At 46.0% G+C, this 13,598-nt stretch overlaps 1 protein-coding gene across 6 annotated transcripts in view; it reads left to right on the top strand.

Moving 5' to 3' along the window:
* IQCH (IQ motif containing H) overlaps nucleotides 1-13,598 on the top strand; it is a 78,921-nt gene that overhangs the window by 17,659 nt on the left and 47,664 nt on the right. For 5 of the 6 annotated variants that reach the window (XM_053273215.1, XM_053273217.1, XM_053273218.1 and 2 more), the window contains 4 exons: nucleotides 377-597; nucleotides 1,457-2,008; nucleotides 3,665-3,731; nucleotides 11,983-12,066. In XM_053273215.1, coding sequence (XP_053129190.1) covers nucleotides 377-597; nucleotides 1,457-2,008; nucleotides 3,665-3,731; nucleotides 11,983-12,066 — 924 coding nt within the window. The remainder of the gene's footprint in view (nucleotides 1-376; nucleotides 598-1,456; nucleotides 2,009-3,664; nucleotides 3,732-11,982; nucleotides 12,067-13,598) is intronic. The other variant, XM_053273216.1, reaches the window with a different exon arrangement.

The following is a 13,598-nucleotide window of genomic DNA, read 5'->3' as shown; positions in this document are numbered from 1 at the left end:
CCTCGAAGCTTCAGAAGGGCTACTTAAAAGTGAAGCTGCTGCTTCTGTGCTGTTTCAAGGTTTTATCGTGTATATGTTTTTTAAAAAAACTTTTAAAATAGATTTGTATGTTTTCTTATATTCCAATTTAATATTTGCATTATTTTAATGGTTGTGTATTGTTTTTTGCATTTATTGTGAACCGCCTTGAGATTGAAAGGCAGTGTAGAAACCGAACAATAAATAAACACAATATTGTGGACGAAGAAACAGAGAGAGCCTTGGCTTCCATGTGGCTTTGGCTGTTGCCAGCAGTTTTCTTTTGAGATTCAAGATCTGGGGTTTGAGAGTCCAGCGCTTAATAGAAAATTGACAAGATGTTGCATTTGTTCCACGGATGGAGGTGTGGAGAGCCAGAAGGCGGGTGTGCGTCCTCTGTCGCACACCAAGCCGGCTTCCTCCCACAGCCACACCAGCAGGGGCAGCAAAGGGAGCAAGGGCAGCATCGCACCACCCCCGTCCTGCATCTCCGTTGTGTCGCCCAAGAAGTCCAAGCAGCAGCTCGTTCCAGTCACGCAGAAGCAAGAGCCGCCCACATCCGACTGGCTGTCGAAGAAGGTATTGCCGTGTTTTCGAGAACCATTTCCATCCCATAAATGTTGGGTATCGACTGGATGTATGTCTCCAGCAGCAAAATCCAAAACGTTCAGGGATAGGGCCATGGCTCAGTGGCCCAGCCCCTGCTTGGCATCCAGAGGGTCCCAGGTTCAGTCCCTGGCAGCAGCATCTCCAGGTCAGGCTGCTGGGGAAGAGCCCTGAGCCTGAAACCTTGGAGAGCCGCTGCCAGTCAGAGCAGGCAGTTCTGAACCTGATGGCCTAATGATCTGGCAGTTTCCTATATTCCTGTGGTCTTGGGGATGGGGCTGCAGCTCAGTGGAAGGGCATGCATTTTGCACGCGGAAGCTCCCAGTTTCCATCCCTGACCGAATCTCCAGGTAGCACTTGGAAAGAGCCACCTTAGACCTTGAAGAGCTGCTGCTAGTAGTCTGTGCAGACAATATAGAGCTCAGTGGTCTGACCTATCATAAGATTATCCGGAGTATCAGCAGAGCCCCTGCCTTGCATGCAGAGGATCCCAGGTTCAGTCCCTGGAAGCATCTCCAGCTTGCCTCTCTGGGGAGAGAATCCTGCCTGATAGCTTGGAGAGCCACTTCCAGTCAGGGTAGACCATCCTGGGCTAGATGGACACCAAGGGTCTGACTTGGTAGAAAGCATCTCCCTGTCTTATCATATCTGCTCGTCCATCTTTACTATTTCCTTATAATTTAAACGACGTCTGTACAGTAGCTGCCTTAAGCCCTTGGGGAAGAATGGAAAAAAAATGGTCTGACTGGGTATAAAGACAGCATCCTCTGTTCCTATGTACCAGGCAAGTGAGAGGTTGAAAATAATCCCCATTCTTTTCCCCCCGTTGCAGTCCCCAGAAATTTCACCAGGTCAGGAGTTCCAGAATGCGCTTTTGGATTTTGATATCCCCGTTTGCAAAGGAGCCATAGACCGCGAGGCTTCCATTTTCCTGGGGTTCAAACATCACTGCTGCCTCTTCTGGGGAAGTGTCCTCTCGTTCTTGGAGCACGTGGAGCGTCTTCTGAAAGACTACGCAGTGCCCTCCGCCACCATCCAGGGAAGGAAGGTGATGGAGATCCTCCCGGATTTTGAGCTGGACCAAAGGCCCACCAGAGAGGAGCTCCTCTCGGTGCTCAAGAACTACTCCACGGTCAAGATGCTCCTCAGCCAGCCTGGCCAGAGGTACAAGGGCCAAAACGGCACCCAAGCGGCAGCCACCAAGATCCAGGCGACCTGGAGGTGCTACAAATTCAGAAAGGCCTACATCACGTTCCGGCAGCAGCAGTGGGCCTCGGGGGTCATTGCCATCTCGTGGCTTGTGCGCGTCCACATGGCGCGTGTCCGGAAGGCCCTGAAGGAAGCACGGCAGAGGCACCTGGAGAATTTCAACACCAGAGTCAAGGTGTGCAGCGCTGCCAGCGGTTTCCGCAGCTCTCCTTTGCTAAACATCACGTGCTTGGTGTTTAGCAAAGGCGAACCACCACAGTCAAACCTTTCTCATTCCCTCACCCGCATTTACCTTTGCCCGGGCGTCATCTTTCATCCGAGAGTTAGCCTTTTGTGGCTACAAACCTTTTCCCTCTGCAAGCTGTTGCCATCTTTTTCTTCCTTAGCATAGAATTGGAAAATACTATTTCTGTCTGACGTGGGATGTTTTGTTTTGTTTTGTTTTGTTTTGTTGTTTTATTTTTTACTGTCCTGTATAAAATCTCTGGGTGGTTTACAGTTAAAACCAGTTTACAATTTAAAACTGATTAAAATTTTAAAAATTACAGCTAGATTGTTCCTGTTAGAAACATGCCCACTCTTTGGACTGCATCCCAGAGCGGGCGCTTGGCCTTACGGTGAGCACAGGCTGCTGGGGGAGAGGAGTGCCTTGTGTTGCCCCGCCCCCTTGGGGGAGGGGCTGTAGCTCAGCCATCAGGCATGCGCTTTGCAAGAAGGAAGCCCCAGGTTCCGTTTCTGGCAGCATCTCCAGCCAGGGCTGGTGATGAAGAGCCTGAAACCCTGGACAGCCACTGACAGACAGAGGAGCTAGCACTGACCCCAGTGGACCAAGGGTCTGACTGGGTAGAAGGCAGCTTCCTATCTTCATCGTCTGCATTCGTAGGACTTCTCATGCCATGGTGTAGTTCTGGCAATGTGTGAAGTGATAGCATCCAATTGTGTGCTTACCTGCCTCTCCTCCGTGCTGTTGGCTGCCACCAGTGTGGGAGGAACAAGGGTGATGCCACATTTTGGGGAAGAGCGCTGGTCTTCTGGTAGCAAGCATGAATTGTCCCCTGTGCTAAGCAGGGCCTGCCTTGGTTTTCATTTGGATGGGAGACTACATGTCCGTGCTGTAAGATATTCCCTTTAGAGACCAGAGCCAGGTAGGGCTGGGAGACACCTCCTGCCTGTAACTTTGAAGAAGCCACTGCCAGTCAGTGTAGACAGTACTGAGCTAGATGGACCAAGAGTCTGACTCAGTATACGGCAGCTTCCACTGACATTACACTTCAATAAGTCCACATTACACATGCCGCGGTGCTGCCATTTTGGAGCCAGGCTCCTGTTCCTCCTGGCATCTTGCTCTACCCTTCTTTCCCTTCCTGTATGTTGCCTGCCTCTCTCCTCCACACCTGTTCCCCTCCCACCTGTCTTGTGCTCTTGATTTGTTGTAGAGGGGGGGGGAACCCTCCCTTTCCTCTGTGGCAGTCACTACTTTGTCAGAAAGTACTTAAGTTTGCAGACAGGCTTTTAATTAGTGCTCACCATTTCATTTATGTTTGCTTTCTTCTTCTTCTTCTTTTTTTCATTCATATTCTGTTAATTAAGTGATCAGCCTCTAATCTTCCCCTGCCAGTAGCTTCATGTAGCCATCTAATTAAATTAATTGGGGAAGATGTTTTAAGTATGTGATTAAATCAATTAATATAATTTATGCCTGGCTTAACTGTACAGTGGGAAAAGCGGGGCGGGGGGGGGGGGGGGCTGAAAACCAGTGGAAGTTTGCCTGGGCTCTGTCTACTGCTGCAGCCTCCTCTGTCACTGATCAATGCATTCTCTTGATTTTTAGCATCTGGCCGCCAACTGGAATCGCATCAGGACCTCTAGGAGGACTATTATCCATATCCCGTCATTAGGTATAACGCTTTTGTCTGTGGATCTATCAGCAACCTCTATTACCCACCACATTATGACTCCTTGATTGAGTTCAAGGAAGGCCCTTGTTTTATTCAAATTGGTCTCGGCAGGAAAATGTTGTCGACATGATGAGAGTAATAACGCAGGGCCTTCGCTTGAAACGGCGTTTAATTTGGGGATTAAGCAAATAAAGTCATTATGTAGAGGCCGCTATTCAGTGGAGAGGTGATTTGCTGTAATTCGCTTTCATCTGTATGAAATGAACTAAAAAGTTGTATTCCCCCCTCCCCTCCCCTCCCCTCCCCCCTCGAAATAACAGATAATGTCTTCAGTCTCCTTTAATGACTGCGGGGAGGGCGGGGCGGGGGGACGCGGGCTTGCCTGCTTTGTTGCCATTGCACCAATGCGCCGGGATGCTGCTTGCGCCCTGTTTTTAATCAAATGTGCAGTCAAAATGATAAGCTGCATTCTCTGAAATTATTTAGTTCTAATTAGGAGCAGATGGGATGCTTTATTTGCACCTTGGGCGCCTGAGCAAAAAGGAAATGCTGTGCGCACAAGAATAATTAAGAAGTTGAATAGTGGGGTTTTTTTGTGCTTAAATAATCTGCAGTTCCATGTTAATTAGCACTAATGCAATTATTTAATTACACTTATGAATTGGGGGGCTTGAAAAGCACTTTCTTGGGAAGCGGTGGGGAAGCATAGGTGTTCGTTCGAGTGGGCAGAAAGACAGTTTCTAGAAAGAAAGGCTAACATGCCTGGAAAAACAGGAGCCTGGGCCCTGGAAAGAGAGGCACCGTCGGAGCTGCCGGGATCCAGAGGCAGCCGCACACCCCGGTTCGTTAGGATGACCCATGGCTGGTCCAAGCCCTGCATTTTATTTCCTCCTTGTTCTCAAGATATGGCACAAACTGCCATGCCCATTTGCATCATGCAAGAGGACCTCATTCCCCATCTTAACACACTGAGAACACTCTTTACGTCCTGCTACTTGTGACCCTGATGCAGAGTAGAGTAGGACGAGGATTTATGGCAGAGAGGCAAGCACTTCCAGATCTTTAAAATCAGATATCAGATATTACAGATATTCCCGCACACTAAATGCTTTTAGAAGTCCTTTCTAATTCTTTGATGTAATAAAAATAAATGAAGATCTTTCTGCAAGTGGGGTGCATTAATGTTCTATGTATCTTTTTACTTTCTGTTACCTCTAGCAAAATATACAAATATGGTAAGAAATTATGCAAATATCTTGAAGATGTATTTTAAAGGAATTGTCTGTTCCTCCTTTTTGAGGGTGTTTGGCAGAAAAATAAATTGGGGGATTATAACTATAAAGGGGTAGAAGCTCACCTCGTGCTTAAGTTTGAAAAGGCCTCGTGCACTTAAGCACTGGCATTTTGCCTGATTTTTTTTGGGGGGGGGGTCCCTGTTCTGACATCCAGAAGCCAAAGCAGGTCTGCCTTGGAACACTGTGCCGCCTGATCTAATGGAAGTGCCCCGCTGAGTTACAGAAGACTTATTTTCTTATCTGTGAAAGCTTAAATTACAGCCTTAAGCAAGAATTTTGCCTTGTTACGGTCACTTCCAGCCATATTCAGGTTTTTCTCCCCCCCCCCTTTTTTCTCCTCATTTTTGTGTACATGTCCATATTAATGCGGGGTGGGGGGGTCCCTACTAAATCCATTTTTTAAACCACGTTATCAAACCAAGATTTGGGGTTTTTAACTGTGCGTATTAATTAGTATAAATAAACTAACTTTCAGTTTTGTTCATGAGGTCAACAGCCTGAACCTTAAGAAGCAATCCTAAGCATAGGTTTTTTTAAAAGTAGTTTTTATTTAAGTTCTATTGTGTAACTGAAAGTAATTAAAAAGCCAAAATAAGCAGGGAACATTACTATATTGCCACACTGAGAGATCTGTCAGCCAGCAACAGTATCACCACTATTTTACCTAAAAGCCAACAAGAAAATAGGTAAGACAGAAAAATGATTCTTTTCTTGAAGCATTAAATGCCCAAGAACCAACCCTAAGCATAGTTACTGGATGTAACATCCGTTTAAATGAGTGGGACATGCTTCCCAGGAAACATGTTAACGCTCAGGCTGGCAGGGTTTCTGTGGCAGCGAATGAGTAACAGAAAGCATCCTGACCGCAACATTAGCACAATAGCACAAATGAGGACTCTCTTCCCCACCCCCGAAGGTTCACCAGATCCCCCCTCTTGCAAAGACTGATAATTCTCTCTGATTGCCACTCTGTTTCTAGGGCTGTTTTAAAAGCTTTGTTGTTTTATTGTATATTTTAATTATTGTTGTTATCTGCCCTGCAAGTTTTTTATCCCAAATCCTTTAAATAAAGAAGGAAGTAAACCTTAGCATCCCATTCATATTTCTGGGATGTTGCCCAGGAACTTTCAGATTTTTTTGCCTGGGATGTATGTGAATCTTGCATTTCATAACTTATGAAGATGCACCTTGAATCAAAAGCTTCTCTTCTTTTACCACCTACGTGAGCAAGGTGTATTGCTTTTCTGGCAGCTCTCTCTCTGGAAAAAATAATTGGTATAATATTAAGACTGGATGTAATATTTTAACAATAGCCAAAAGGAAAAAGCACACAAATATACTCTTCATTGACATGTGTTTTATCTCGTCAAATGTTATATAATGATTGAGCTTCAAGAAACAATGTATTCCGGTCATATTCCGGTCAGAGACTAAATTTTGGGGTGGTGTACAAATCTCATAAATAAATAAATATTCTTAATTATGATTAATTGTTTTTCTCAATTTAAACTTATTGGGAGGAAGGACGTCCATTTTCCTCAGCCAGACTCTTGAAGAGATCCCTTCACTTTTAGAACACCTCTATTAACTCAGGGTGTGTGTGTGTGTGTGTGTACACACTGTTTTACTAATATAAACCTTTTGAATTGAAAAATCAAATGAAATTTTAATTAGTTGAGTAGGCGGTTAATTTTTCTGCAGCTCTACTCCATATTCAGCTGACCTGGGTGGCAAAACTCCCAGTAATGAAGCCAGAACGCATCCTGCATCTCCAGCGTAGCCTTGTGAAAATGAAGTCGGGTTTTTCTCTTTGTAGTCCATTTCATTTGCAGTAATACTGAAGAGCAATCAGGCTGCATTTATTGCAGAACAACGTTTGGGGAGTTGAAAATAATTCTCCCACTCGGTTATTGCTGCTTCATTTTTAAGCGGCCCAAACTTTGCTCTCGCTGCTCAGTCTCTGCATCTGGGGGCTCTGCTTCACCCACTGCCCTCTCCAGTTTCATTCCATTCCCTGCCATTGTTGCCTCTAGGAAGTCTTCTCATTCTGTTTTATGACTGTTTTATAAGTACATTAAGCAAAAACATTAATGGACTACCATTCTCTAGTGAAAATGTGTGTTCCTCTTCCCTAAATTAACACATGAATATTAAAAATTAACATTGGGTTTGTGATGCAATCAGGCCCATGATTTAGCGCAGTGCAGAATGGGGCTCTCGAAACCTTGGGCCTCTGTAGCGTTATTTCCTAATAAAACACACAGTTCTGCTCCACAGCACAGCTCTGTGGAAACTGCAGACGACGTAGGATTCTGGAAGCCTTCCCCTTCTCCCCTGCAATCCATTAACCTCCATCTTCAGCCTCCTTAAAATATTGAGTGGGAGCTTGGACTCTGGCTACTGCTCAGTTTCCCTACAACAAGTATACAGAGCAAACACAGGAAGCTGTCTCCTACCAAGTCAGACCCTTGGTCCATCTAGCTCAGTATTGTCTACCCTGGGAGTGAGAGGCACTGCTCTGCAGTGGTTCCGCTCCTACCACTCGGGCAGGTTCCAGATGGTGTCCCTCGGAGATTGTTCTTCTTCAAAATCTGAACTTTTGTATAGTGTCCCTCAGGGCTCATCAGGAGATTTGGTGCAGGGTGTTATCAGTATGCTGATGACACCCAAATCTATTTCTCCATGACAGCATCATTGGGAGAGGGCATAACCTCCCTAAATGCCTGTCTGAAGTCGGTAATGGGCTGGACGAGGGATAACAAACTGAGACTGAATCCAGATAAGATGGAGGTTCGCATTGTGCATGGTCGAAACTCGGGAGGCGATCTTGATCTGCCTGTTCTGAATGGGGTCACTCTTCCCCAGAAGGAACAGCTACGCAGTCTGGGGGTGCTTCTGGATTCAAGTCTCTTCCTGGTGTCCCAGGTTGAGGCAGTGGCCAGAGGTGCATTCTATCAGCTTCGGCTGATACGCCAACTGTGTCCGTTTCTTGACATAGACGACCTCAAAACAGTGGTACATCTGCTGGTAACCTCCAGACTGGATTAATGTAATGCGCTCTATGTGGGGCTGCCCTTGTACATAGTCCAGAAACTACAGTTGGTTCAGAATGCAGCAGCCAGGCTGGTCTCTGGTTCATCTCGGAGAAACCATATTACTCCTGTATTGAAGAAGTTACACTGGCTGCTGATATGTTTCTGGGCAAAATACAAGGTGTTAGTTATAACCTATAAAGCCCTAAACAGCTTGGGCCCTGGATATTTAAGAGAACGTCTTCTTCGTTATGAACCCCACCACCCACTGAGATCATCAGGAGAGGTCCGTCTGCATTTGCCACCGGCTTGTCTGGTGGCCACTCAGGGACGGGCCTTCTCCGTTGCTGACCCTGGACTTTGGAATGCACTCCCTAGTGAAATAAGAGCCTCCCCATCTCTGACAGTTTTTAAAAAGTCTTTAAAGATGCATCTGTTCACCCAGGCTTTTAACTGATACTGTTTTGATTGTTTTTAATGTTGTTTTAGAATATTGTTTTTAAATTTTTAAATGGTTGTGTTTTAAATTTCTTGTTTTTGTTTTTAACTAATGTTTTAATGTTTTTATCTTGTAAACCGCACAGAGACATACGTTTTGGGCAGTATAAAAATATGTTAAATAAATAAATACACTGCCTGGCAGTGTGTCTCCAAGGTTTCAGGCAGGGGTCTTTCCCAGCCCTACCTGGAGATGCTTCCAGGAACCTTCTGCCTGCAGAGAGGGTTGCCATGGCCCCCAGAATTTAGGGTAGTCCCCGGATGTTGTTTCCTCCACCTGGCTGCTGCTTTCCATCCAGGTTTACATGGATTTCAAATGCGCTGCCCAGATTGCCCGGATTTTACTCTGGATCTGATCACATGGGAGAGCAGAGAAGGAGGGGGAAATATACAAATCTGTCGGATAAATAAATAGAATGCAAATTAGTTGCCACATAATAATGTGCATAATATGCAAATTAGGCCACCCACATTTGGGAAGCTTGAATATGGCGACCCTACTGCAAAGCAGGGGCATAGCTCTACCCCTGAGCGATGGCCTCATCTCCAAAGACAGCCCCCAACAGGTCTGGCTCAGCTGCCAGATATTCTACCTCTCCATTTCTGTTAGGCTGAGCCGTGTCCTCTTGCTGGGAGAGGAGTGGGCAGCATCTGGACACAATTCTGGATATCACCACCCTGTAGGCCTCATGTGCGCTGGAAGCCGAACTCCCAGTTCTGTTGGCGCTGCCATGGGCTGGCGATTTAGACCCAAGGGGCCTCGGGTATCCCAGGAAGGGGGCGTAGCAGCTCAGTAGTCAAGCACCTGCTTTGCAAACAGAAGGTCTCAGGTTCAGTCCCCGCCGGCAGCATCTCCAGGCAGTGGTGGGGAAGACTCCTGCTTGGACCCCTGGAGAGCCACTGCCACCCTTCTTCGGCACTGGCAGTCCGGAGCCAGAGGGACCGGGAGTCTGACGACGCATAAGGCAGCTTCTTCCTACATTCTGAGAGAAAACTAGAAAGAGGACCAGCTGAATGGATGCTGTGGAAGGAGCAGCCCCAATCGGCTGTGTCCCTGTTTCAGGGACGCCTGAGCCGGGTGCCAGCCCGAAGCCCGAAGTGGTGCCTTGCATGGGGGATAGGATGTGCACCCTGGCATCTTATCCTGCCCGTGCCGAGGTCTGGTCTCCAAGCAGCTTTCCCCCTTGGTGAGCTCTGGCAGATTTTCCTTTCTCACTCCAGATCTAATAATTAATCATCATGTTGGGGAGCAGAAGGAACCTTTCCCTCCAGGGAAGCCGCCGGGTAATCTTTCACCTTCCGTTGTGGCTGCAGCTCAGTTTGCTTGTGTGAGCATCTGGAAATGTTTTCCTAAACTTTCTTCTTGCACTTGGTTCATTCTTTTCAGATAATCCAGTCAGAGCTGCCTACCTGCGAGTAAACCCTACCGAATGCAGTAGGACTCGCTTCCAAGTGAATATACACAGAAAGAATTGCACTGTGCATACCTTAAATGGGGCATTGGGCTTATTGATATGGAGGAGCCAAATTCAGCTAAGGGGTTTGCTTTCTGGCACCTTTTCTACATCAGCTGTAATAGCCTAATGGAGCCTCCATATCCAGAAGCAGTATACCACTAAATGCCAGCTCTTGGGGATAAACACTGATGCCTCCATACCCTACAGTTGTTTATTTTTTAAATATTTATATCATGCTCTTCCTCCGAGGATCCCAGAGCACTATTCATGGTTATGTTTATCCTCACAACTCCCCTTTGAGGTAGGTTAAGCTGAGAGAGAAGTGTCTGGCCCAGAGTCACCCAGTGGGTTTCATGGCTGAACAGGGGTTTGAACCCGGGTCTCACTGGTCCTAGTCCAGCTCTCTAACCACTGCACCACACTGGCTGCTTGTAAGCTTCCTTTTTGTCAGGCTAAATGGAAACGGGGTTGGGAAGAACCTTGTTCGCCTCTGTGAGCTCCTCGGAGGAAGGGTGTGGGATAAACATGCAATGCATAAATAATAAATAAAATATCACAAGCAATTATATGGAAAATGCATTGCTTTAATCTTGCTAACATACTGTTCAAGAACACACATCAAACCTGCAGTTATTAAGCAGCACTCACTGCTGATCTCTTGACAACTCCTGTTCCCAATCAATCTTGGGGTTTTTTTGTCTGGAATAATTTGGAATTAGCTATATTCCTAAATTGTTGTAGATGAAAACTGCCAAAGGAGTGCTGCACAGAGACCCATTTTTGGAGGGGATTCCTGTAATGACGAATATTCACATTCCTACTTCAGTGGCTTATGTCTATGTATCCTATTTACACATTACCAGTTCTCTAAAATAAAGGTTTCCAATTCACCAGGCAGGGTGCAGCTGGGGAATCCCTTGCAAGTTCTCTTTTAATGAACAGAGGCTGCTCAGCAGACGTCCTCAGCGGCCTGGGCCCAAAGTGATGCAGACGTCACTGCCATTGTAAACTGCACATGCTTTCAGTGAGAGGCTGTGTGTGGGAGAAATGTCCTCAAAGGAACTTTTTTTTTTCTATCTATGAGTTGCTTTGTCAAAAAAAATAAAAGATCTTTACGTATTTTCTGTAAAATGTATTTCTTTTTCATGTTGAATAAAAAATACATCTCTATTATTACAAGTATATGTGTATTATATACCTGTGTGAAGCAGAATTAATTCTGTGTGGATTCCAGGTCCTGTTTCACAAGCAGTCTGGTCATATTTATGTGATGTGTTACTCATACAGCAATAATGGGAACCTGATTCCACTCTGTGTCTTCCATTGTGCAAAAACCCAGGCCTCACCATGACTCCCTCTTGGAGAAGGGATAGTAAACAAGACAATTAAAAATCTTAAATTAGGAATGCTATCTTTGAACTGGGGAATGCCTCATTTCCCCTGCTTCTGAAGAATATTACAGGGAGAGGTGGATATTTTAGGTGCTTTAAAAGAGTCTAAAAAGGGCTGCAGATTAGGTTTCCCGAAGCATTTAAAAAAGACTTTAGGCTGCTGCTCACTCTGTTTAATGGACATATAATTTGCTGTCGTCCAGCGGAGATCATTTGCCTGTCATGTTTCGAATGAATACCACACAGGTACAAGTTTATCAGGCTTCAGAATTGAAATCTTTCAGAATTATACCTGTATCTGAAACCAGCATTTTAATTTGGGTTCTAAACCCACTGCTGGGGTACAATTTGAAGAAAATGTTATTTTCCATCCTTCCTTTCTTAATTTTCAGTCTAGCTTGCAAAGTTTGATCGTGGGAGTCTGGTGTACAAAAGCTTCATTGAAATCTGTGGGACTCCCCAAACCCTGTCATTTAAGTTATGCATAATATTCTTGTTATTGCTGAACTTGCTTGTGGGAAGAAGATCTTTGGGCGCGTGGCTTGCCCTAATATATGGTGTATTGTGGCTTCTTTCAGGTTACTCACAGCTCATTCGAGAGGCGTCTCCCGATTTCACCATTCACCAGGGATCGCAGTTTGGAAGGCTGTGTGAAATACAAGGTACAGATGATCTCCTTCCTGCCACTCAGCTCTTTCTTTTCCTTTGTTTTCGAGAGAGAGAAAGAGAAGGCCTGTCTCGGTTTATATTTTCAAGCAAGTCCACGTGACGGATTGTGGCCCCAAATGTTCACTCTGTACTCCCACAAGAATCCACCCCAAACCCTTTCCTGCTGAGGGTTTCTCCTCCTCCTCCTCCATTCTAATCCTACTACTATTACTATGGATATTTATATACCACTCTTCAACCAAAGTTCTCAAAGTGGTTTATATAGAAAAATAAATAATACAGAAAGAAGATGGCTCCCTGTCCCCAAAGGGCTCACAATCTAAAATGAAACCTTAGACAGGCACCAGCAACAGCCACTGGAGGGATGCTGTGCTGGGGCTGGATAGGGCCAGTTGCTCTCCCCCTGCTAAGTATAAGAGAATCCCCACTTTGAAAGGTGTCTCTTTGCTCCGTTAGCGGGGTTTCTTTGTCTCAGGGCCTTGGTGTCATGGCTCAGACCTCTGAGTCAGAAGTGTCAGAGGAGGAACGGGAGGACTTGGTTGGGAGAACAGGCTCAGAAACACAGCAGGAGGATTTGGTTGTGAGAACAAACACTGAAGCTGAGCTGGAACGGCAGCAGACATAGGAATCTGAACAGCTGGCAGCGATGAGGGCTGAGGAGACTGATCAGGAGGAAGCTGGAATTTCACCTGTGTTAAGAAGAGGTCTCAAGAGAAAGGCTCAGTGGGAGACACGCAGGTGCAAGATCTCACAGGAGAGGCAATAGAACTGCTGAGTCAGCAAAGCCTGATTGGCTGCCGGTTATCTCGAGCCCTATATCAAGCCGAAGTGGTTTCTAAGTCAGCACTGTCAGCAACTCTGCCTTTTTTCGCAGACAGTGCCCTCGTAATTGTACTTTCTCAGTCTTCCCTGTTTCAGCCTGTCCTTCTGTTCTTCCTTGCTCCGTTATTTCAGTTATTACTCAGTTATTGTAGAGTGGGGTACCTAGTTTAGTTTCAAGGGACTTTCTTTTGTTTATGATACTTTAGCTTGAGAGTCATTCTTCGCTTTCATTCGTGCAGCTAAGCTGCTTCTCTTAGCTACAGAACTTTATTTTGACTCACACAAATAGAGCTGAAAGGATCGTGAATCCTGTCGGGTCAGCTGTGCCAACAGATTTACAACACTTGGGTGTGCTAACTGTACTCATGCCAGGCTTGACAGTCACAAATATGAGTAGTCCTCCAAAATATTTGACTAGCCCACATGGATCTGTATTAGTCATTTGGGCCCTAAAAGGAAAGAAGAGCCAACTTCTCAAGTGTTGCTGCCTGGCCAGCGGCAGGCCACACAGGTGCCTGGGAAGCAGAAGGCAGCTTCCTGTGCCCAGTGTGGCCTGTCGTAACTGGCAGCAGCTCTTCAGGATTTCAGATGGGCCAATCTGGAGATGCTGCCAGGGACTGAACCGGGGACCTTCTGCATGCAAAGCCGATGCTCTTCCCTTGAGCTACGGCCCCATCCCGTAACAGGCAGGACTGTGCCATGA

The sequence above is a fragment of the Hemicordylus capensis genome, chromosome 10 (genome assembly GCF_027244095.1).
Source record: "Hemicordylus capensis ecotype Gifberg chromosome 10, rHemCap1.1.pri, whole genome shotgun sequence".
Taxonomy (NCBI): domain Eukaryota; kingdom Metazoa; phylum Chordata; class Lepidosauria; order Squamata; family Cordylidae; genus Hemicordylus; species Hemicordylus capensis.
This window is presented reverse-complemented; position numbering and strand designations above follow the sequence as displayed.